The sequence below is a fragment of the Siphateles boraxobius genome, unplaced genomic scaffold, assembly GCF_051911475.1.
Source record: "Siphateles boraxobius isolate OS27281-9 unplaced genomic scaffold, OSU_SipBor_1 207, whole genome shotgun sequence".
In the NCBI taxonomy this organism is placed as follows: domain Eukaryota; kingdom Metazoa; phylum Chordata; class Actinopteri; order Cypriniformes; family Leuciscidae; genus Siphateles; species Siphateles boraxobius.
In genome coordinates this window covers 2,286,300-2,311,849 of record NW_027508819.1, presented here as the reverse complement: position 1 = coordinate 2,311,849, position 25,550 = coordinate 2,286,300, and the positions used below count along the sequence as shown (strand labels likewise).

Below are 25,550 nucleotides of genomic sequence, written 5' to 3'. Positions count from 1 at the left end.
TGGATAGCATAATCCCTTTCTATTGTCTGCAGGACCCAATGAGATATTTTTGGAAGGCTTTTCCACTCTGCCAGAAATTCTACTAAGGGTACCAGTCTCTCGAGACTGGCCTCTGGTGTAACTCGAGCAGCAAACGCAGCGCCCTGTAACGGCACACCGGCAGGGAACAACTGGTCTAACCGCTCTGAAACCCTCCTCAGAGGGAGCGAGCGTCCCTCTGGAAATCGCTCGATGGGACCGTCTGCGCCCCGGCATGAAGGCGGGGTTGGTAGAACGGGCCCCTGAGGACACCGAGGAAGAATGGGCACCGTAGAAAGAGGTGAACACCTTTCCGCCTCGGTGGGGACCACCCTCAGTGTCCTGCGCGCCGTGGCGCCAGGACTTCTTCTTAGCCGAAGCCTTCTTAGCTAATATAACTGTCCTCAGATCAGTTCTATTACTGGGAGATTTCGGCTGAGAGTGCCGCGGCTGAGCCCACTGTCCAGCAGGGGGAGCACGAGACGCGACACTCTGCTTCAGCGCCCTATATGATGAGCTCGCAGACGGCCGGGGCTGCTCCCGCCCAGCAGCCCCAGGGAAATGAATTTTTAAAGGGAGAAATTTCTTAAAAGCTGTTGTTTGCTTTTCCTTCTCCTGGAATTTATCGATGACAGAATTTACAGCATCGCCAAATAAACCCAGGGGGGAGAGAGGAGTGTCTAAAAGGAAAGCTTTTCTTTTTCTTTTATATTTGTCTGATTTAACCACAGATGTCTTTCTGCGGCCACCAGAGCTGCCATAGATCGACCCACTAGCTTGGCCGACTCTCTGGTTGCGCGCAGGGATAAATCAGCAGCCTGACGCAGTTCGCGAACCACGTCAGCACTGACCTCCTCACTCTCACTCACGTCCCTCAGCAGGTCAGCCTGGTATGCCTGCATAATAGACATAGTATGCAGACATTACGCAGCCTGACCCGCCGCCGAATACGCTTTACACACAAAAACCGAAATATTTCTAAGAGGCTTGGTGGGTAATGCCGGTGCCTTAACAGATGACACAGCCTCGAGGGAGAGAAAACTCGCAAGCGTCTCTTCCACGCGAGGCATAGCCGAATAACCATATGATTTTGCCCCCACAATATTAGAATATGTTGAAGTCTGGGGACTAAACACTCTATATGACACCAGTTTTTTCCACGATTTCGACACCTCAGTGTGGAGATCGGGAAAAAACGGCAAGCACCGGCGTGGAGGTTGCACTCGTGACGGCAAAAATCTCTCATCTAATTTTGATTTAGAAACAGACTCCTGTCTAGTCACTGGCCATACAATGCTGAGTTTTTCTACAGCTCTTGTTAATACCTCCACTAGCTCATCACTTTCGGGAGTGTAAGGTGGCGAATCCTCCACATCTCCCTCATTTATAACTGGTGCCTCAGCCCGAGCGGAAGAAACCGCAGCGCGTGCTTCCGAACACGGGACTGAGGCACTGGATCTCACAGGTGAAGGGAGAGATGAGGCAGAGCCCGTCTCTAACCCCGCTGAGAGATCCATCTGCGATATATATATAAATTGTTTGTGTGGTGCAGAGTATGTAAAGACAGACAATATTCACACATGGACAGATTCACATATAGCGTGACTGAAGGCACAGAAAGCTGTTGCGCTTGTGTTTGTGGGGTGCTTTATAGTTTCCTGGTCGATGATGTCACCCGCCTATGACGTTCCATCTCTCCATTGGGCTGATTCCATACGTGCTTCATGACGCACAACGCAGGGGCGTTCCCACAGCGTTTGACGCAGCTCGAGTTCCCTTGAAAGGGAAATATCATTAATTGAAGATTTCCCAGGTGGACCATCAGGATTTCTGGCTCATTTTAGATGTTAGGCTTTCCATCTAGTTCTACAGTTATGATCATCTGTATGAGTTATGTGTGATACTGTCGGCCAGTGGTGGCTTAAACAACACTATTAAAATAGAAAGAGGAATCAGTGTTGTGTAATACAGCTTGTTGTTCTCTGCTTTATTTAGTATAAGAACGTACAATAGTGCTCACATCATTTGAAAGTTCCTTAATCTCATCAAAACTGCTTTCATTTGATCGAAAATACAGTAAAAACACTGAAATATTATTCCTGTAACACTTTACAGTAAGGTTCATTAGTTAACATTAATTAATGTAATAACTAACATGAACTATAATGATCAATACATTAGTTGCAGTATTTATTAATCTTTGCTAATGTTAGTTAATAAAAATACAGCTGTTCATTGTTTCTTCATGTTAGTTCACAGTGCATTAATGTTAATTAATACAACCTTTGATTTTAATAATGTATTAGTAAATGTTGAAATTATTATTAACTAAGATTAATAAATGCTGAAGAAGTAATGTTCATTCTTAGTTCATGTTAACTAAGGTAGTTAACTAATGTTAACTAATCAACCTTATTGTAAAGTGTTACCATTATTCCAGTGTAAATCATCTGTTTTCTATGTGAATATAAAGTAAAGTGTAATTTATTCCTGTGATCAAAGCTGAATTTACTCCATCATTACTCCAGTCTTCAGTGTCACATGATCCTTCAGAAATCACATTCAATCTATTCTTCTATGAAGGAAGTGATGACATGTGAAGGTTGAAAATAACAGATTACTGGATGGAGCAGGTTGAAGAGAATGTTTTCTTAGCAGTGTGTGTGTGTGTGTGTGTTCGTCTCTCTCTCTCTCTCTCTCTCTCTCTCTCTCTCTCTCTCTGTCAGTGTGGGATCTGTAAGGGCCAGCTGGGCGACACCAGCACAGGAACAGACGTGCGGATCAGGAACGGTCTGCTGAACTGCCATCAGTGCTACATACGCTCCCGCTGTGAGTTTCAGTTTACATTACATGTCAAATTGCACACATTGAAATTCAAATTGAAAATACGCCCAATGTAAACACGTCAATTTCGCAAAAAACTCCCATATATTGCAAAAAAGTTGTTATGCGCGTATGAGGTGGTTTTTCAGGCAATTCGATAAAGGAATATTAAAACTGCACTGGAAACAGTTTTTTCGCATTTATAGGTCACCTGACGTACGTAACAGTCGATCATTCTTTAAAGATGGCGCAGTATTGTTAGACAGAAGACGAGACAGAGTTCTTTATTAAACTCATAAAAGACAGAAGACTTACAGGAATACTGGATTCTAAACCTCAAAGTAATGCCAGAATCAAGAGCTTGAAGCAGAAGTGAGTGAGAAACACCCATAAACACTCATACGAGCCGCTCACAGTAGAAGAGTTAATGCTGGAATAACACACACACGTCACCTTACATTAATAATAATGTAGTGCGGTGGCTGGGATATTAGTAAACCTGTTGCCAGGATTTTGGAAAAACTTATTGCAAGAGGAAAAAAAAAGTTTTAGTCGTATAACATCGGTTAATTTAAAAGCCGTCATTTTGCAATCGTTTTTTATCAACATTTAGAAAATATCGCAAAAGTTTTACGCAAATTTCTGTACTGGAAATGCGTCTACAGTCTCGCTTCACTCTTTCTCTCTATCCATCCTGACATTCCTTCAGTGTAGCAGATGAGGATGAGTTATGACATATCCTCAAATACATGATAATAAATGCATGATGTATTGAGTTCAGAGTTCAGATCATTGTTAATGTCTCATTGTCTCCTTGTGTTTTAGCTGCTGGTCAGCCCACCACTCTATGAACTCATTGATTGTAGGAGCAAAGAAATCTACCCATAATTCTCTCGCCCACAATCTTCACGAATGTGAATACAAGCACATTTAAAATCAAACCACTTCAACGTCTTGAAGTTGTGTCTGTTTTCCAGCACGGCTGCAGTGAACCCTACGCTTCTGGCTGAACTGCAGTGTTTGAGCTGAAAGTGTGTTCTCTCGATGACACGTGACGACTGGAGTCACCTATAGATCATTAACACTAATGAGGAACGCAGCTGAAATACTGCAGTGACTCCACTGTGCTTTAAATCTGTCTGAATGCATTCATCCTCACACTGCAAACGTGTCTAGTTTTAAACTCTTTCTTACATCTGAGTATTCTATTAAATCTGGCTTGATTTGCTCTTCAACTACAGCTGAGCGTTCAGAGTGATGGCTTTTCAATAATTATTACACCAAAATCTGTCACGAGAATTCCTGTCTGCAAGTTTTATTGTCTTTATTTTCAAAACATAACATGTTAGCATTCATAGTGCCTCGTGATAAAAGAAAGCCTGTAATCATGGGAACACAGTCACTGTAATCATTCTATGAACTATATGGAGGAAAGTATGTATTTTTATACATAAAAAGTACATTTGAGCTGATAAAAATGCAAATGCATGTGAACTGACTGCTGGTTAAGACATATTCATACATCGATGCTTTGGGAAGTTGTGCCTTACGAGAAAGTGTTTGATGCAAAGACTGTTTGTACGCTCATATGAAAAATGAATATATTTTTGCTCATTTATGATCTTATTGATCAAGTTGCACCTTGCTCTTTGAAATTATGGAGTGTTTGCCTAAATATCTCAGTTTTGCCCTTTTCACAGCACATTGTACACTTTTTCCCTAGCAATAGTATTATGCAAAATTTAAATGTATGGCCAAAACTACAATACTTTTCTGAATATTTTTTTCCATTTCCAAAATGTGTTTTGGCTATAAAAGAGACCTAAACCTGGTTTCGGAAAAACTCACATAAATATGTATATAAAATAACTATCTTATTTTAATTTTGAAGATGATTGAATTGAACACATGGCAAAGCAATACAAATATAAAATGTTCATGAGCTGCTCATCACAACACTCACTGGCTAATGTAACTTGTGTTTTATACGGAGCCCCTAAAGGGACACAGGGATGAGAGAATATGAGATTGGGGAAAGCATTTAAATATATATGTCCCTTTAGTGGCTCCGTAGTTTTATGCCTACCAATGTTAGCATATTCATAATGTGTACCCGAACAGAAGGGTAAAATGAAGGCTTTTATGATTGTGGAAAAGTTTGAGCACGTTGGCTGTTTAATCTTCTGTCATGATTTACTTAGCCAGCGTTTCTGTGCTTCGGGTCTGGACATGTATTTTATGTTTATTTCATCATAACTTTAGGTTTATAAAGGGTAGAGGTGTTTTACAGGCAAGTTATATGTTGTTTAGGAGGGAAATAGTTACCTTGGAAAATATACATTACATCTAAGGTATATTTATTGTGTTATTCAAATCCCAAATCTATACCATCCAAAAATAGATTAATCTGATGTTCAAATGCAACGGCTTTACAATATACTGTATGTTTATAAATAAAATGTTGAAAAAATGTAATCTAGTCTATATTTCTTCTTTTCTAGAGCATGAAATGTTTTGAATCAGATTGTTGTAATGGTTAAAATAATATGTTTAATGTATCAATATAATGCAATTGCACCGAGAAGTGCAAAAGAAAACAGGATCAAACTGACTGAAGTGCTTGATTTGAAGATTGGGCTCGTGGCAGTATTCAAGTTGTTATTTTAATGTAATTATATAAAAAAAATTGTTTATGCATCTAATGTAATCAAGCTGTATATACTTTCTGTGAAAAAGGCTTTTCCTACCATCAGAGCAATTCAAGTGAAGTTTGCAGTAAATGTTCTCATTTTACCACCTACTCATATTGAGCACTTCATACATTTACATATAGTCACCTGCAAACTCTCATAGCTTGTAAAAATGTATTAAATAACTGTATGTTTTATGTCAAAGTTCCCAAATGGCACCAATTTTTTTTCTTAAAAAAAGTTTCAAGTAATTACTGTTCCCTATCATCTACTTCGAGTGAAACTAAACGAGCCAATGCACATTGGCGTGCAATCATCTGCATCAGCTGTTCAGTTCTAAATAACTTGTTCCCCATCTAACTTGCTTCCTGCGCAGGAATAATCGACAAACAGACTTCAGCAAAGGTCCTTCAAATGCTTTAATCACGGCCGGGAGAGTACTCGAGCAGTTCTCAGAGCATCTATCCCAAGAAGAAGCTTTAAGCTAGGCCGGAGGATCTCAGACAAATTCCAGTGAGAATCCCACCCATAAACACGAATACAACAGTTTTTATAGAATAGGGTTATGGCAAAATTACATGATACATTACATCATTTCCCCACAATTTGATTGGTTCTTCATATGCAAACTCTCCTGTTACTAGGTAGGAGCAAATTCTGTTTTTGTTGATTTTTGTTTTGTACTAATAACAAGGTTTCAAGTTTAGACATCTGTCTAGATTCATTTCCTATATTTGTTATTTATACACACAACAGGGGTATGAAAACATAGGGCAACGTAGGACAACAACATTCAAAAACACAGAACAGAACGTTTTAGTACATGGTGTTTCAAAGTGTTAGTATGTTAGATAAGGTTAGATGTTAGAAACATGGTTAGTTTAATATTCAGTTTAAAATGTCCACCACACTCCCTATTGGCCCACCCGGACCTGGTTCCCAGAACTCATGCTCCTCGTGACAGTCCCTCCCTGGCCCATTCCTCTAAAGAAGGACCTTCTGACTCAGAGACAGGGCACACTATGGCACCCGCATCCGGACCTCTGGAAACTCCATGTCTGGTCCATGGACGGGACGCGGAGGTTCTAGGTGACTTACCCCCAGAGGTATTTAACACCATTACTTCTGCGCAGGTGCTGTCAATGAGATGTTCGTACGCCTTGAAGTGGATCCTGTTTGTCGAGAGGCGTTCTTCTCGCCGAGAGGACCCCCGAAGATGTTCGATAGGGTCTTTGCTTTCCTTCTTGCAGCAAGGTTTGGAGCAAAGGCTGTCTCCCTCCATCCTTAAAGTACATGCTGCCACTATTTCAGCTTATCACGACCAAATAGATGGCAAAACAGTAGGAAAGCACGACCTGGTTATCAGGTTTCTTAGGGGGGCGAGACGATTAAATCCTCCTCGACCCCCCTCCTCTTGGGACCTTTCCCTGGTGCTTCGAGCACTCCAGGATGCTCCCTTTGAGCTTCTGCAATCAGTAGACTTAAAGCTTCTCTCCATGAAGACTTTGCTGCTGGTTGCACTGGCCTCTATCAAGAGGGTAGGGGACCTACAGGCATTTTTGGTCGACGAATCGTGCCTAGAGTTCAGGCCGGGTGACAACCATGTTTTACTGAGACCCCGGCCATGTGTCCGTGGTTCCTACCACTCCCTTCAGGGACCAGGTGGTGAACCTGCAAGCGCTGCCCCTGGAGGAAGCAGACCCAGCCCTGACTTTGCTCTGTCCCGTTCGCTCTCTGCGTCTGTTCACAGACAGAACTCAAAGTCTCAGAACCTCAGACCAGCTCTTTTGTCTCTTACGGAGGCCAGCAGAAGGGAAATGCTGTCTCCAAGCAGAGGATGGCCCACTGGATAGTGGATGCCATTGTCTTAGCTTACCAAGCACAAGGCGTGCCCTGCCCGCTCAGGTTGCATACTCACTCCACGAGAGGTGTTGCATCCTCCTAGGCACTGGCATGTGGCTCCTCGCTAACAGATATCTGTAGAGCTGCGGGCTGGGCGACATCTAACACGTTCGCAAGATATTATAGCCTACGCATAGAACCAGTCTCCTCCCGTGTTCTCACCCTAAACGGGTAGAAGCACTGAGAAGCCTGGCTCTGTCGGCTTCCTGCACACTACTGTGCACCCTTATTACTCCAGAATAAAAACCTGCCGAGTCCTCCAACACCCTCGGCTCGGACTTGGTCGGAGCGTCCGGCGCCAGCCCTTTATCCTTTGAATCCTTGAGAACCGGGTCTAAGCTGGGTCCCATATTTGTGACCCTGCGGGGATCCCATATGTGTATTCTTCCACGGCTGCTCCTAAACGGAAGCCCGTGTCTTTCCCTTGGGCTAAGTCACCCAGTATTTCATATCCAGTACAACCTTCGGGTTAGTCCATAAGTATATCTCCACATAACTCCTTCAGAGAAGAATGTGGGTTCCACAGCGTTCTCCTTCCTAACAGAAAGGGCACGCTTTCCCAGTGTTATCCAATAATCACACTGTATGGGTTATCACGGAACAACGGTGACAGATACACACAGATACACTCCTTCTATCGTCCTTCCAGGGAAGAAAGGGCAAGAGGCTCGCACAGGGTGCTGGATGGGGTCAGCAGTTGTGGCGCTTTGGTAGGGATTCCTATTCGTCGGTCATGACGAATGTCGAGAGTGACCGACTGATAGGGAACGTCTCGGTTATGTAAGGTAACCCTTGTTCCCTGAAGGAGGGAACGGAGACGTCATCTGCTGCGACCCACCGGGTCAGTCAGCTCATCGGCTCGACTCCTCAGCAAAAAACTGAAGTCCAATTGCACCTGCTGCTCATTAAATACCGCGCTACGAGGCTAGGCTGAACAGCTGATGCAAATGACTGTATGCCAATGTACATTGACTCGTTTAGTTTCACTTGAAGTAGATTGGCCTCTCTAGCGAGATTCCTATTTGTCTGTCACGGCATACATATCCGTTCCCTCCTTTAGGGAACGAGGGTTACCTTACTTAACCGAGACGTTAAATTCATATGTACTAAACATTTGTAAATGACTAGTATTTACAATATTATTTCTACTAGCAGGTCCTCTTTTTTTCTGTTGAGAAATCTGTTATGCCCAAAACTTCCTTAATTTAACCACTATTTCTCAAACAGTGGTCATCTCTGACTGTCCAGACTGTTGGGCAGTAATTCACGACTTACTGCACGGCATTATTGGTTAAATAGGGTTGTTGGTTCTCATGGTTCTTGTTATAGATCTGTTATGTTAAATTATGACTGTGTGATGAAGACATTTCCAACATTATTTTTGTGTCAAAAGTATGCATCTCATATTCTCAGTATGGAATGAACTAGTACTGTGGTTACTTAGCAATAGATTGTTTATATATTTTTTTAATTTTGAAAGTTTGAGCTTTTATATTATTATATTTTTAGAACCCATTTATATTTTTATGAATTATCAAAAATTATACTGTAGTAGCATGCAATTATGTATCTGGAAAAAGAAATGCTGGGAATTACTGGAAAATGTAAGAATTATTTTGTTAAATTTGTTGTCGACTGAACACGTCTACTGAACGTTTTTGAGGTTTGCGCAGAGATACATATAATCATTACAAAGATAATATAAACATATAATCATTTGCACCTTCAAACCTATTTCAGGGAGTGTGTCCTCGAGACACCAGGCACTGTTTTATGCGGATGGGCGGCCGGAGCAGGTTAAGGGTTTTTCTGTTACTACGGTGTCGTGTTAGCGGCCCCAGGGTTAATAACTAATGATCTTCGCAACGGAAGTGAATAAATCAAAACTAACTTTAGCTGGACAATAACTTTATCTTAGAGCTGAAGCCTAAACAATCTTTTATGGTCATTTCTATTATCATTAGGGTTGCCAACTTCTGGACTCTCAAAATATTTGAAGGCTACTGTTCCACAACGTGCATGTCATTTCAGCATCTGCAGTTGTACAAAAGATGTATAAAAGGTTCTCAGACAAACACATTTGGGTAATTTCGTGTCAAAATCAACCAAATTTCAGAAACTTTCCCAGCTCAAAGTTTTGGTTTTGTTAAAAAAAAAAATCTGAAGAAAGACAAACATAAATAACAAAGAAATCCACAATATTTCATGTGGTGGATGTATATTCACTGAGTAATTTACTGTTTTGTAAAATGGGTCAAAATTACAATTTTCACCTGGGATTTGGAGTCAGATTACTGGGGGGTTAAAATGACTTTAGAACAGCATCATTATTTTACTTTTACACAGAGATGGTTAAGTCTATTAGTTAAATCGGATTACTTTAGCCATCTTTGTTTAATTATATGCCAGTGACATTTTAAAAATGGCAAAAAGCACTACTTTTGTTTTTTGCATGCCTGCAACTTAAAGATATCTTAATATCCTTTTAGATTCTTAAACTTTTCTTTTGGTTTCTTAATTTTCAACGCCAAATATGGTTAATTTTAACTCCTAATATTTTGGGATGTTAATGTGGCTCTATGAGTAAATTGGTACGCTTTTTCAATGGTCGCACATTTTCTGAAGGACAAATAATGTTGAAACTAGTGTTGAAACTAAATGTATCTTGTTTTTTTTTCTATCAACAAAATTTAACATTACTGAGTGCCATAAATAGTATTTTTCTCTGAAAGTATCTAAATATCCTTTTTATTTTCATTCTTGATAAACTTTTCTTTTGTAATCTTCATTTTAAAGGCCCTCTATGGTTCAATCCCATAGATATAGGCCTAATGTGGCTCCATGTTCAAATTGTTGAATTTTACCCATTTTCAATATATAGCTTCACCAACGGATATTACTGTATCATCAACCTCTATTCAAAACGATAAACATAAAAAAAAAATTTTCAGGAAGATACATAGATGGCATAAAATTAAAAGCAAAATAACTGAACGTCTTTAAAATTACAGCAAAAAATTCAGATTTTGAACTAGGCCTAAATGTTGTTGCAAATAAATGAAAAGTGCATACTTTCCAGATAAAGAGAACTTAGATATGGACTGCTTTTGGTGCTTGAGATTTTATTGGTTATTTTGTGTTTCAATAACCAGGTCCAACCAAGTAGCCCTCGGTAAGTTACTTTAATGGAAAATGTTATTCTCTATTTAACATTAGGCCCAACTTACAATGGTGATTTTTTTTTTTTGATAACGTCTTCCCTCAGGTAGATTGCATGTTCTTTTGTGTTGCTGAATGTTGGACTAATTAACAAAAATCTCGTTGTTTGCAGTGGCCAAAACTAATAGCCATAATTAAAACGCGGACAGTGAAAGAATGGATTTGCCGTTTAGCGATGGCTGTGAAGTGGGAGCGACAGCCGGTAGAAGATTCTACTGGGTCTTAAAACCTTCTGCGAACGGCTATGTTTGCAAATCAAACAAAGATTTGCCTCAAAGAAATGGTTAATTCTCAATTTAGAGCATAGGATATGCCTTAAATACGGGACGATTTCGTATTATACGGAACGGTTGGCAACCCTAATTATCATTGTAAAGCTGCTTTGAAACAATCCATACTGGGATTGCTCCTGTCTGACTCGCTGCTGAGTGGTTTGCGTCTGTAAGCTCCGTATTGCTTTCTGTTTTGAATATTAATTTTATATCATTCTGTGTTGTTTATATTGCTAATTATATCTTACTCATCACCACACATTAATCTGACATCGCTAGCTTCTATCTAAATCGTTATCACGAGCATAACATGCTAGCCATCCTTGCCTGTCGTCTTTATGATTTTTTATTTTTTCTCGCGCGCGCGCTCGTGTCATCCGTGCCTGCCATCTATGTTTATTTATTTTTGCTCTCGTGCCTTTTACGAATCCATCAAATAACTGTGGTAAGTATAGGATCAGTCAACAAACACGGTGAGTAATGTCTTCTCCTGTTATTGTCACTTGCACTTCATGTCACATGTATAGCATAGCCTTCTCTGTCAGCAATATAGGATTTACATGTGATAAATGCAGGGAGACAGTCAGGCTGACGGAGAAGATTTCAGAACCAGAGACACGCATCCAAACTTTAATGGAGGATAGTAAGAGTGTGAGGGCTTTAGATACTGCTTTGGATGTGACTAGCTTAGAGAACTCTGTACACTAACTCCGGCTGCAGAGCCCGTGCAGCAGGTACACAGATCTCTCCCCAGGATCAGTCCGAATTCTCATCTGCTCCGTGAGCAGTGGTACAGAGATATATTAAATTATTATATTGTGCTATATATAAATAAGAACGTGTCAATCCATGTCACTTTAATTCAGCACATGTAGCACAGCAAAAATAGACTCGGTGCGATAACGTTCACTGCACTGCTACATGAGGTCCGCTCCTGGAGAGCTTTGCCACATCCTCGTGCAGAGTGAAAGTGTGGGTGAACCGGGCGTAAGGCATAAAGTTTCCTCGTGGAGACAGCTTTATAGTTTAAAATGATCTCGACAACCTTGGTTGAGAGACCAGACTTCAGGAAACCCACAGCTTCTTTGTCACCTGTGACAGAAGGTCCCTTGCCTCACTGCTGAGTGGTTCTTGTTTGTAGCTCCGTATAGCTTTGTTTTGAATCTCAATTTACTATTATTTCCTGTTGTTTATATTGCTAAATATAACTTACTTCTCCTCATATATCTGGTATAGTCTAATTTTGCCTATAACATTAATCTGACATTGCTAGCTTTTAATCTAAATCACTATTGCTAGCATGTTAGCATTTCGCTAGCCTGTTAACCTGCCATCCGTGCTTACTTTTTTATGAGTCAACCAAACAACTGTGGTGAGTTGGATCAGTCAACAAACACGGTTAGTCATGTCATCTTCTCCTGTTATTGTCACTTGCACTGCCTGCCACATGTTTAGTATAGACTTCTCTGTCAGCGATGAGGGTTTCACATGTGTTAATTGCAGGGAAATAGTCAGCCTGACAGAGAAGATTTCAGAACTATGGACATGCATCCAAACTTTAATAAAAAATCCAAGGGACTATCCTCCATGTATTATGATGATAAAGTTTCATGTTTAAAGTTTTAATAATTTGGTATTTTACACTGATGAATGCCTGATGTACAAAACTCTTAAGGGATGCCTGGCCCATAACGGATGTGCCGGTAGGACTAGAGCATCTGCTAGGAGAGATTTGGTACCGCAGTATAGAAAAATAGTTTTTGGTAAAAACGCTTTTTTGGTTAGAGTAGTGGGGATATGGAATTCCTTACCCATAAACAGATAGCTTCACAGTTTTTAAAACCAAGCTTAAGTACTGGCTACTATCAGAACAAATCTGCAACCACTAATGACTGTGTTGTAAATTCTTTGTTTTTATATACTGATTTTGTAAATCTTGCATTCCTGGACATATGTATTGTGATGTTTTATGTGGTGTATATGTAATATTGTATGTTATTTTATTTGTTTACCTGCCCAGGGACAGCAGAGGGGTATTGCACAAAAGCAAGATAAGGGATAAGCTGGGATTTTCCAGTTCCCTTTCAAGGGAACTCGAGCTGCGTTTGAGACGCGATGGGAACGCTCTGCGTGATTACGTCGTGAAGCACGTGTAAAATCAGTCCAATGGAAGCCCACTACGACATAGGTGACGTCATAGACCAGGAAACTACAAAGCAGCCCTGAAATCAGACCTCGACAGCTTCTGCACCTTCAGCAAGCGCTCTCTGTATATCTGTCCTTGTCTATTTATTGTTGTCTGTCAAGCCCAATATATCTATCATTATTATGGCGAGCAAGCAAGATTATAGACGGTGTGTTGTTCCCTGCCCTCGTTATATTACGGGTGGGGACACACATCAGCTTTGTTTTGCTTGTTTGGGAGTGGAGCATGCCCAGTCAGTCCTGGAGGGGGCTGATTGTGAGCATTGTATAAGTCTATCTATGAAGACGCTCCGCTCTCGCCGATCGTTCTTTGAGGAGGCTGGTTCGGTTCGCACTCCCCGCGCGGGTCCCGCTGTTGCCTAGACACGGCGGTGACTCGCAATTTGGGGTTCGCAAACGGATATGACTGCGTGGGTTGGGACAGGCAGCTTTCACCTGCAGATCCAGTCTGCTGCGATTTCCAGTTCCGAGGAATTGGTATCGTTAGTGTTTTGTTAAGAAAAATGCGTGGATGCAGCTCTGGCTCCTTTGAGACTCCAGGGCATTCGCATATTATATTATATCGACGATTGGTTGATCCTAGCTCAATTTGAGCATATGGCAGTTCGGCATCGAGATGTCGTTCTGTCTCATTTAAAGATGTTGGGGTTGCCACTCAACGCCAAGAAGAGTGTGATCCTCCCAGCTCAGAGGACCACTTTTCTAGGTGTAATATGGGTTTCACTGCGTCAAAAGGGGTGTATACGGGAGAATTCGGACAATGAATACGCCCGCTAAATGTGCTGTTTGGCAGGTATCTTTGGAACTTTGTTACGCGTACCTGTAAATGCCCGCAAAGGCCCGAAAACAGGAACTTGTCTGACCACATGCTGTTAGTTGATGGCTTGCTTTGTAAATGCTAATTTGTTTTGGGACTGGCAGCTCAAGATTGCCCCTATTCCCCTGCCCCCCTCATTAGTATTCAGGAAAGGTGGGCTGATAAGTGCTTTACATTGTGTCAATCTACAACAAAGACTGTAGACCCTGAAAAGCAGTTTGTATCTGGGTGTCCTCTGCTCTTCAAGATGGCTTGCAAAAGATCGCTGGAGTTTTACGGAGAGCAGGGTAGAGATGTTACTCCTTTACGTCGGGACAATGTAGCTTTTCAAACTCCGAGTCCGAACGAAAACAGACTGGTGTATATGGTAAATGCAAGTTTGAAGAGGATATTTGAAAAGCTGGAGACGATGGACAAGAGGTTGGATAAGATGGAGGCTGACATGAATGAGCTCAAAGAGGCAAAAGAGAAGCCTGCTTCAAAGAAATTAAAGAGAGCTGGGAATAATTCTGTTGCGGTAAGTTATTTTCTGACCGTCACAGACATTTGGCGGTGTCCGCTTAACTTTGTGTGCTTTATTTATTAATGTATTTGAATTGAGCCCTCATACTATGTCGGATACAGAAAGCTGTAAGGAGATTGCACAATGGGGAAAACAACATACACAAATATGACCCACAGACAAGGTATATCTTTAAAACTATTGTTTCATAACAGTCCTTTCTTCTAAATTATATTTTTAATCAACCTTCTTTAATTACTGCTCCACAGTATATCCTCCCCCCACAACCTCGAGGTCACAACCTATCTTTATAATGGCGTCTCCATGGCTGTACTGGACGTAGATCCTGCTGTTGTTAAAGGTAAGTCACAAGAGAATGTCCCAAGGCTACAACTATTTAACTGTATAGATTAGTTAGTTATAAATAAACACATTCTCCCCCCTCACTAAACTGTTAGAAGGGTTACAGGATGGCCCAAGATGAGAACAAAGACAAGATGGAGGACAGCAGGATCATTGTGCGCATGAGACAAAGAAAAAGAAGAGTAAGTGTAAATAAATATAAATCTCAGTAAAAGACTCAGCCTGGGAGCTTGACTCTTGGACCGATCGGTCGATTTGTTCGACCGATCGGTTCAACTGCCTTTAACGATGGGTTTTGGGGGGCCCTGAATGACACTGTCCCCCAGATGTCACGCTGTTACCCTTGCTCTGTCGCCCCATGGGCTTTTTTATGCACTTTTCATGTTTTTACAATTTTAAAAAAAAAAATCAAAATTTCAAAATTCAGTGTACCAGTGGGTACCAGGAGACCTCACTCTGGCCCCAATAACGGCCCCTAAATGCTTCTGACACCCTGATGTCACGCTGTGACCCTCACACGATGTCCCCATGGGCTTTTTTATACACTTTTAAAAAAAAATCAAAAATTTTGCAAATTTTTCAACATTATGTATATCAGTGTACCGGTGGGTACCAGGAGACTTCACTCTGGCCCATGCAACAACCCATTAACGGCCCCCGAATGCTTCTGACACCCTAATGCCACGCTGTGACCCTCACTCGATGTCCCCATGGGCTTTTTTACACACTTTTCACATTTTTTCAAAGATTTTGCACATTTTTCAACATTTTGCATATCAGTGTACCGGTGGGTACCAGGAGACTTCACTCTGGCCCATGCAACAACCCATTAACGGCCCCCGAATGGTTCTGACACCCTAATGCCACGCTGTGACCCTCACTCGATGTCCCCATGGGCTTTTTTACACACTTTTCACATTTTTTCAAAGATTTTGCACATTTTTCAACATTTTGCATATCAGTGTACCGGTGGGTACCAGGAGACTTCACTCTGGCCCATGCAACAACCCATTAACAGCCTCCGAATGGTTCTGACACCCTAATGCCACGCTGTGACCCTCACTCGATGTCCCCATGGGCTTTTTTTGTACACTTTTCACATTTTTTCAAAGATTTTGCACATTTTTCAACATTTTGTATATCAGTGTACCGGTGGGTACCAGGAGACTTCACTCTGGCCCATGCAACAACCCATTAACAGCCTCCGAATGCTTCTTGTAATGGAAATTTTACATTTAGATGTGTTTTCTACTTTTAGATGTGTTCTTTTATCATTAGATGTGTGCAACTTTTATTAACATTGAGGATTTATGTACTCATAAGCATTTAAAGGAAGATGTTCATATAAGCTAACGGACATTATTAATGATATAACCAAGCTGTTAGAAATGCATAAGTTAAGATAAGCTTTCTGGGACAACATGTATGTGTAACAAAAACCCAAGTAGCAAAGGAACTATGTGTACTCCAAGTGACCTATTGTTTGCTTCAAGTGTGAAATGTATGTGTGTGCAGTTTTTGATCAAACCAGAGATATGCAAAAGGTGTGAAAACCAGAGATATGCAAGAGGTGTGAATTTGAAGCTAACAACAGGAAATCTTGACGGAGATGTCATTGTTCTGTCTAGACAAATTTATGTCCAACAAGATATCTTGAACAAACACGTTTCCTTTTAAGGTAACCAAGGCAATCTTCTGAAACAGATGCAGCCTACTCAGGATGTGTTAGGGTATATAACCTGGTGAAAGGGATCAGCCCTTCGCCCTTCTCATGTCAGACTCTGTCTGTGTGTGAACTGCCTTTCTTGCAAGAAACAAAACGTTTGATACTTTGACTTTTCAAAGGATTCGACTCGTCTCCTTCCTCCTAACTTTTCGAATAGAATTATTTCCACGACATTCTGACACCCTGATGTCACGCTGTGACCCTCACACGATGTCCCCATGGGCTTTTTTATACACTTTTTACATTTCTTCAAAAATTTTGCACATTTTTCAACATTTTGTATATCAGTGTACCGGTGGGTACCAGGAGACTTCACTCTGGCCCATGCAACAACCCATTAACGGCCCCCGAATGCTTCTGACACCCTAATGCCACGCTGTGACCCTCACTCGATGTCCCCATGGGCTTTTTTACACACTTTTCACATTTTTTCAAAGATTTTGCACATTTTTCAACATTTTGTATATCAGTGTACCGGTGGATACCAGGAGACTTCACTCTGGCCCATGCAACAACCCATTAACGGCCTCCGAATGCTTCTGACACCCTAATGCCACGCTGTGACCCTCACACGATGTCCCCATGGGCTTTTTTACACACTTTTCACATTTTTTCAAAGATTTTGCACATTTTTCAACATTTTGTATATCAGTGTACCGGTGGATACCAGGAGACTTCACTCTGGCCCATGCAACAACCCATTAACGGCCCCCGAATGCTTCTGACACCCTAATGCCACGCTGTGACCCTCACCCGATGTCCCCATGGGCTTTTTTATACACTTTTTTTATTTTTTCAAAAAAATTTCACATTTTTCAACATTTTGTATATCAGTGTACCGGTGGGTACCAGGAGACTTCACTCTGGCCCATGCAACAACCCATTAACGGCCCCCGAATGCTTCTGACACCCTGATGTCACGCCGTGACCCTCACACGATGTCCACATGGCCTTTTTTATACACTTTTTTAATTTTTTCAAAAAATTTTCACATTTTTCAACATTTTGTATATCAGTGTACCCACACTGAATATACAAAATGAGAATTATGCCCTTAAGGTATTTTTTATTTCTTTATGTAGCAAATACCATACACATTAAAAAGCTCGTAGTTGGATCTCGGGAGCGGGCCGGCGGTCCGCCGCAAGGCGAGCCACCGCCTGTCCCGGACCCCTGCCTCACGGCGCCCCCCGGATGCCCTTAACTGGGTGTCCGGTCCTCGGGGCCCGAAGCGTTTACTTTGAAAAAATTAGAGTGTTCAAAGCAGGCCGCCCGTCGCCGCTGAATACCGCAGCTAGGAATAATGGAATAGGACTCCGGTTCTATTTTGTGGGTTTCTGGAACCCGGGACCATGATTGAGAGCGACGGCCGGGGGCATTCGTATTCTTGGACCGGCGCAAGACGGACGAGAGCGAAAGCATTTGCCAAGAATGTTTTCATTAATCAAGAACGAAAGTCGGAGGTTCGAAGACGATCAGATACCGTCGTAGTTCCGACCGTAAACGATGCCGACCCGCGATCCGGCGGCGTTATTCCCATGACCCGCCGGGCAGCGTGCGGGAAACCACGAGTCTTTGGGTTCCGGGGGGAGTATGGTTGCAAAGCTGAAACTTAAAGGAATTGACGGAAGGGCACCACCAGGAGTGGAGCCTGCGGCTTAATTTGACTCAACACGGGAAAGCTCACCCGGCCCGGACACGGAAAGGATTGACAGATTGATAGCTCTTTCTCGATTCTGTGGATGGTGGTGCATGGCCGTTCTTAGTTGGTGGAGCGATTTGTCTGGTTCATTCCGATAACGAACGAGACTCCGGCATGCTAACTAGTTACGCGGCCCCGAGCGGTCGGCATCCAACCGTGGATGGTGTGGCGGATGGTGGGGCGGATGGTGTGGCGGATGGTGTGGCGGATGGTGTGGCGGATGGTGTGGCGGATGGTGGGGCGGATGGTGGGGCGGATGGTGTGGCGGATGGTGTGGCGGATGGCGGGGCGGATGGCGGGGCGGATGGTGGGGCGGATGGTGTGGCGGATGGTGTGGCGGATGGTGTGGCGGATGGTGGGGCGGATGGTGTGGCGGATGGTGTGGCGGATGGCGGGGCGGATGGCGGGGCGGATGGTGGGGCGGATGGCGGGGCAAATTGGGGCTGTTGGGAGGAGGAGGAGGAGGAGGAAGAGGAGGAAGAGGAGGAGGAGGAGGAGGAATATTGCCTGCTCCTCCGATCTCCTCCGAGGAGGATGTGTGCTCGCTGTCCTGCAAAATAACACAATACAACATCTGTCCAAATGCACATCACACAATAATCTCTGTCTATAACAGATGCACTGTTTAATGTTTAAAGTTTTTAAAATGTACCCACAGTGCGGCTTATCATCACAGTGGTTGCCTTGGGGAAGAAAAAAAAAACATTGAAAAAATAAATTACATGTGAATTATTACCACAAGCTTTAATTTGTTATAAATCAAAGTTAATAAAGATTAAGATTCGGCCAAACGAAAAAGCATTTAATATAGAAACTTACCGCATCACTTCCCGACGACGTGACGCCACTGTCATCACTCATCATCTTTACACTGAAACAAAGAAAACAAATATATATATATATGTATGTAGTCTATTATTACTATTATTAAACACAAATGCTGCATTTATTATTTTTTTTATTGAAAGAAGACTCTTATGATCACCAAGCCTGTATTTACTTGATCAGTGTATAATGTTACCTGTCCTGTGTATTTGACCGAATGAACACAGAATAAAAAGAACTGCATTTATTTATAATGTTACCTGTCCCGAATGGGTTAGAAGCAAAATCTCTATAACTAACTCAAATTTCAAGCGTTCCTTCTGCTTTTTGCATCGTATTAAAAGGTTAGTATTGTAGTTTGCAATATCAATACTGATTAGGCTGTGTCTTGGTCAGAGAGGGAAAGAGAACAGCTCAAAGATGTGTGGTTTAGGCATCTAGCATCCGGCCGTGTCCAGTGGTTCGTACCAAAACATCTCTAATTCAGCCAAATCGTGAGCTATTGTCATGTGTTTTGCATTAAAATAAAGCCCGGTATGAGTACTTTACTAATATAACAATTATTTGTCCGTATCTTGTCCCTGCCATCACTGAGAGCTTGTCCAATTGCCCTTGTTTTGCTGTGATTTGATGGCTTTGATGGTGTGGTGAACTTTTGGGAGCAGATTACCAGAATTCAACTTTGAATCTCCTATTAAAATGATTGTCTTTCAGTCAATTTTATTTAGTGAAGTGAAGTGCTATTACCATGACAACTTCTCTTTCAATTCTGCCTTTGAAATATAGCTGCACTGAATGTTGTTTTAATTAATCAAGAACAAAAGTCGGAGGTTCGAAGACAGCTTAGCACCATCTTTGTGCCTTTCATAGTTTTTGTAACTCATTTTTAATGTTGATATGTTGTAGAGTTTACTGAAATGGTTGTTTATATAGAGAGCATTGTGCACACACTCTCACACACACACACACACACACACACACACACACACACACACACACACACACACACACACACACACACACTGTCAAACACACAGTCAAACACACACACACACACACACACACACACACACACACACACAGTCACACACACACACACACACACACACACACACACACACACACACACACACACACACACACACACACTGTCAAACACACAGTCAAACACACACACACACACACACACTGTCAAACACACACACACACACACACACAGTCACACACACACACACACACACACAGTCACACACACACACACACACACACTGTCACACACACACACACACACACACACACACACACACACACACACACACAGTCACAAACACACACACACACACACAGTCACAAACACACACACACACACAGTCACACACACGCACACAGTCACACACGCACACAGTCACACACACACACACACAGTCAAACACACACACACAGTCACACACACACACAGTCACACACACACACACACACACACACACACACACACACACACACACACACACACACACACACACACACACACACACACACACACAGTCAAACACACACAGTCACACACACACACACACACGCTAGGGTTGTGTTGTCTCAGACGTGAGGTTGAAATAATTTTTAAATTGCAAAGTGTAAGATTGTTGAGTCATGCATGACATCCATTAGAACACAACGGCCAATTCTAAAACCATTAGAACAAACCAGTTTCTGTTCACTAGCTCAGGCAATAAATGTGATGGTCCATTTTAAGCTTTGCAGAGTCCTGTATTGACCGCAGAGGCCATTGAATGCAGACAAAAATAATGCAGGCCTGTTGAGCATGTAAACATTATTATTTTTACCTTAAAAGAAGACTCTTTTTACCATCAAGCCCACATTTACTTGATCAGAAATACATCAATATATTATATTATATAAATATGATTATATTACAGGCCAGTGATTGCTCCCATTATCTTCCTCTTCTGGAATGCTGCTCTTTTTCTTTTCAAATCTCAAGGTTTTTTTAATGTGTTTCCTATCAAAATGAAGCTCTTTATGTTCAGTTTACAAATATTTGGTCACATTTACTCATTTCTAACTAATTTCTAACCTCTGAGATTTCTGAGAAATAAGGAGAGAAAGTTTCAGCTTCCCTGTAGCCAATGCCCATTTGATGGGCCATTCACACAATGGTGAGATCTTGTTTAATACTGCGATCTAATTGGCTGGTTTGAAACAGACTTAAGTATATCTGTGATGGATTCTGCTGTGTATTCACTCTGCTTCAACGATTTCTGCTGAGCTGCTGAATTGCCGAGCATCTTCTTGAATCTTCTATAATCTTCTACTGTTGAAATGGAAGCTGATAAGAGGTAATACTTGTGTTTTTGTGTATTTACTGTTGAGCTCCATTGAAATCGTAATAGGACAATGCCCTGTTCTGCTGCATATTTAATAGGTTTTTTATCTCTTTTTTTAATCATGTCTCATTCTTTCAGATCATTGTTTAAATAATTTATTCTATATCATGTCATTTTGTTTTTAAGGTCTGTTGTGCACTGCTTGCAGTGCCACAAACCCCAGGACAACCTTCCTGTTCACCTGGCCAGAGTCTGTATGAAAAAACGCACGCCTGAGGAGAGAGCGGCCGAGGTCCAGAAAGCCAAGGCTTCGGGCAGAGAGTGGGTCCGCACCAACAGGACCTGGGACTACAACCAGCTCTGCGTGCTCCTGCCTGATCGGCGCTCTCGGGTCAACATGGTCAAGGAGCTTCTTCGGCTGAGAGCTGAGGCTTAGGCCTGCATTGCACTCTAGAGCACCGGCTTGGGATTTGGCCATTGTACTTGAGGGTCTGGCCCTGGCTCCCTTCGAGCCTATTGAAGAGGTTTCAGAGAAGTTCCTTACACTAAAAACTCTATTTCTTCTCGCTATTTCTTCTATCAAGAGAATTGAAGATCGGCAAGCCCTGTCGGTGGCTCCTTCATGTTTGGAATTTGCACCTGGTATGGTGAAAGCATTTTTACACCCTAGGCCGGGTTACATTCCTAAGGTCCCCACTAATGTGGCGGGCCCTATTGTGCTGCAGGCTTTTTGCCCTCCACCTTTCGTTACCCCAGATCAGGAAGGTCTCAATCTGTTATGTCCCGTTAGGGCTTTGGATGCCTACGTTCACAGAGCTGCCCTGTGGCGTAGATCAGAGCAGTTATTTGTCTGCTTCGGTTCAACCAAGAAAGGTTGCCCTGAATCTAGACAGGTAATGAGCAAGTGGGTAGTTGAGGCTATCTCACTTGCTTATGAAGCGGCCGGACAGCTCTCACCTATGGCTGTCCGCGCCCATTCTACTAGGAGTATGGCTGCCTCTAAGGCTTTAATTTCAGGGGTTTCCCTGCAGGACGTTTGTAATGCGGCAGGCTGGTCCTCACCGCATACATTTGTCAGATTCTACGACCTAGACCTCTCCACTCCCGGGGCTAGGCTGCTTGTTTCTTAGTGTGCGCAAGGACTCCACACAGAACGGGCATTTCTCATTATGGCGTAGTGGACATGGGGTTCCCACCGCGTCTCAATGCAGCTCGAGTTCCTTTGAAAGGGAACGTCTCAGGTTACGTATGTAACCCTGGTTCCCTGAGAGGGAACGAGACGCTGCATTCTCCTGCCATACTTCCTGCATGCCCTGATCGACTTGCTTCAGGCCTTTTCAGAAGCTGTCGCGGTCTGATTTCTGGTGTGCTTTATAGCTTCCTGGTCTATGACGTCACCGCTGGTGACGTCTCGTTCTTCCATTGGACTGATTATACACGTGCTTCACGACGCAATCACGCAGAGCGTTCCCACCGCGTCTCAACGCAGCGTCTCGTTCCCTCTCAGGGAACCAGGGTTACATACGTAACCTGAGACGATCACAAGATAAATATGATTATAGTCAAGGGAACTGATGAACTGATCACTTCAGAACCGCATTATTTATATTTACAGACGTATAGATGAATATACATACAGCATGTCCAGCATTGAGCTGAATATAGACATTGGCATACATTTAGTTTTCTCACCCGAGTATGTGACAGTATACCTGACTGAGGTCTGGACGTCTTCTCCGTTAGTAATCTCACATCTCCACTCGGTGTTGTTGTCTTCACTGAGGAGTGTTGTAGTCAGAGAACTGTGACAGTGTTCAGGAGAGAATGAGATCTGATATCTGGAGTCTGACTGCAGTTTCACACCAGTCTTATTCTTCCAGATCAGCTCAATTCCCTCTTTATTGAAGAGTTTAACACCACTATATCCATCATGTACATACAACCGACAGGAGAGAGAGAACGAGTGTCCGGGTCTAATCTCAGTCTGTGTGGATGATGGAGAGACTGAAACAGAAATCACACAACAGACATTTATTTCAGTAAACGTCTGAGTTTAAAGAGAGAATTATGTTCTTTTATCATATAATGAACATAAACACTGACCATGAAGAACATGCAGATGGACATTGTCTTCAGTAAGTATCTGTGTATTCGTTTGTTGTCTGCAGGTGTATTGTCCACGATCTTCAGTTGTGGCGTTATAGATGTTCAGAGAACAGTAATACCCCAGACTCAGTCTCTCACGTCTCTCTATATCATTCTTCTTCATCCCTTCTTCAAATAATTCAACTGTCACTGAACGTCTTTCTCCGGTATACATCCATGTAATTGATGTGCAGTCATTACGAGCACTTTTACAGGGCACACGGACGCTCTCACCATCCCTGCTGAACACATAGAGATGTGTGCTCTCTCCACTGATACCTGAGACAGATTAGATGTGTGTGTTCAGATTGTACATCAGATACTTTTTCACTCTTAAACACAGCTTACAATTACATATTTATAAAGTACATGATATAAATCTACAAGTAACCAGTTGTTGACCACATAAATATCAAAGAAAAGTGGTCTTATATTCACCAATCCAAATTAAATCATCTTCTTAACATAAAAGACATTTCATCAGATGTTTGATTGTACATCAGGGCATCCACATGACAGCATGAACGTCTGCAAGGATCAAATCTGACAGACTAAAGTACAAACAATGATCATAATCACATTAGAAATATCCTGTATGACACATGTATATTCATTTACCCTTGAGAAATGAGCAGAGAACAATCAGCCCCAGCAAACTCTTATCAGCCATTTTGTGTCTCTGTCCGTCTCCCATGGTTTATTATTAACTCAGTTCTTATTTTAAACCTCATCAGTTCCTGTGGTCATAACTTCACATCATCAGCCTAAACTGTGTAGTCCTGAGTCCTGCTACTCAATGACATGAAGTGTTTGCCAGCATTACATTTAGATGAAAAATCATGTTTTTAAAGTTTTATTAAAACTCAGACAGACGGATGGACAGATAGATAGATAGATCGCAAGCTTCATGAGATATTTTCCACACTAAAAGACACTGTAGGGTATGGACCAATCAGACACATACTAATTATTCATTATATACAAAGGTTTATGAAACTCCTCACACAGCCCAAATGAACAAACACAAGGGCAGAAACAGTGTCATGTTACAGGGCATGACAAGGAGATTTTACGACCTCCGAGGAATGTGGCCACATACTCAAGAGAGAGACTATGAAACAGAAACCCTCTTTAAAACAGACTTTGCTGCATTAATCATAGACTAACTGATCTATAAATGAACATGCATAAAACTGTGAAAGAAACAGTGTAAATGGTTTACTGTCTCGTGTACTATTAGGTATATATTATGGTATGTATCCTGGTATACAACAAACTAACGATCAATGTAACCTCACCTGTATAATGCCTCCTACCTAAATAATCCTCATTTAATGACTCACACTTTGATGTACATCACCTTCTTCTAGAATGCAGTGTGGATGTGTTATAGCTATTTTAGCATTAATGAAGGTATAATCTTGCTAGGGACAAAGATCCATAAATCAACTAAAGGCCACTTTCCCTCTCAGACATGTCCCCTTTCTGATTGGTCGAGTTCAACCCTTAGGGGAGGATCTTCTCCAGGCCTTATTAGAGACAGTCCACATGTGACCTCCCTCTCTTAGTTCTTTCATCCAGCCGCAACACTGTTCTGGTGAGACTGGGGAGCCCCCTCCCCCTCCACGGGGGCCCCAGGGCCCAGCAGGCCTCGATTCCAACCAGATATGGGCTCAGGCAGGAGAGAGATGACTCTCTCACAAAGAACCAAGGACAATCTCAGGAGTTTTGGAACAAAGACTCCAACCAACAACGACTCCAATCACCCATCCTTCCGACTTCCTCAGTTCTCCTGGGTGCTCGGCGTGGCCTCAACAGAGTCCCAGGCCTTCACCAAACCAGCCATGCGTTCCTGGAGAAAGATAACGCTCAACCAACCCCACTTGACACTGCCGGAACCATCAACGACTTCAATTTTCAACAACTTCAAGAATTGTTCCCATTACAAATGCAAGTATTCAATTCAATGAAATGTGAAAATGAAATTCTGATGGTT

General features: G+C 42.2%; 2 protein-coding genes and 1 non-coding gene across 15 annotated transcripts in view; 2 read left to right on the top strand and 1 right to left on the bottom strand.

Moving 5' to 3' along the window:
- The window catches only part of limch1b (LIM and calponin homology domains 1b), a 213,270-nt gene extending 207,957 nt beyond the window's left edge, over window positions 1-5,313 (top strand). For 11 of the 13 annotated variants that reach the window (XR_013206034.1, XM_077237735.1, XM_077237738.1 and 8 more), the window contains 2 exons: window positions 2,745-2,847; window positions 3,667-5,313. Coding sequence is in view for 10 of the 13 variants with exons in the window: in XM_077237735.1 (XP_077093850.1) it covers window positions 2,745-2,847; window positions 3,667-3,692 (129 nt within the window). In the remaining 3 variants the exon portion in view is untranslated. The remainder of the gene's footprint in view (window positions 1-2,744; window positions 2,848-3,666) is intronic. The other 2 variants (XR_013206033.1, XR_013206035.1) reach the window with 1 other exon arrangement.
- A 12,880-nt stretch (window positions 5,314-18,193) lies between these two features.
- On the top strand, window positions 18,194-18,409 carry LOC143745619 (18S ribosomal RNA). The gene has a single exon (XR_013206041.1). It is a non-coding gene; the product is annotated as an 18S ribosomal RNA (ribosomal RNA).
- A 4,609-nt stretch (window positions 18,410-23,018) lies between these two features.
- On the bottom strand, window positions 23,019-24,248 carry LOC143745591 (uncharacterized). Its single transcript, XM_077237709.1, has 3 exons — window positions 24,173-24,248; window positions 23,513-23,839; window positions 23,019-23,413 (listed from the first exon to the last, which is right to left on the bottom strand). The coding sequence occupies exons 1-3, from the start codon at window positions 24,246-24,248 to the stop codon at window positions 23,019-23,021; spliced, it is 798 nt and encodes a 265-aa protein (XP_077093824.1).
- Between the last annotated feature and the right edge of the window lie 1,302 nt (window positions 24,249-25,550).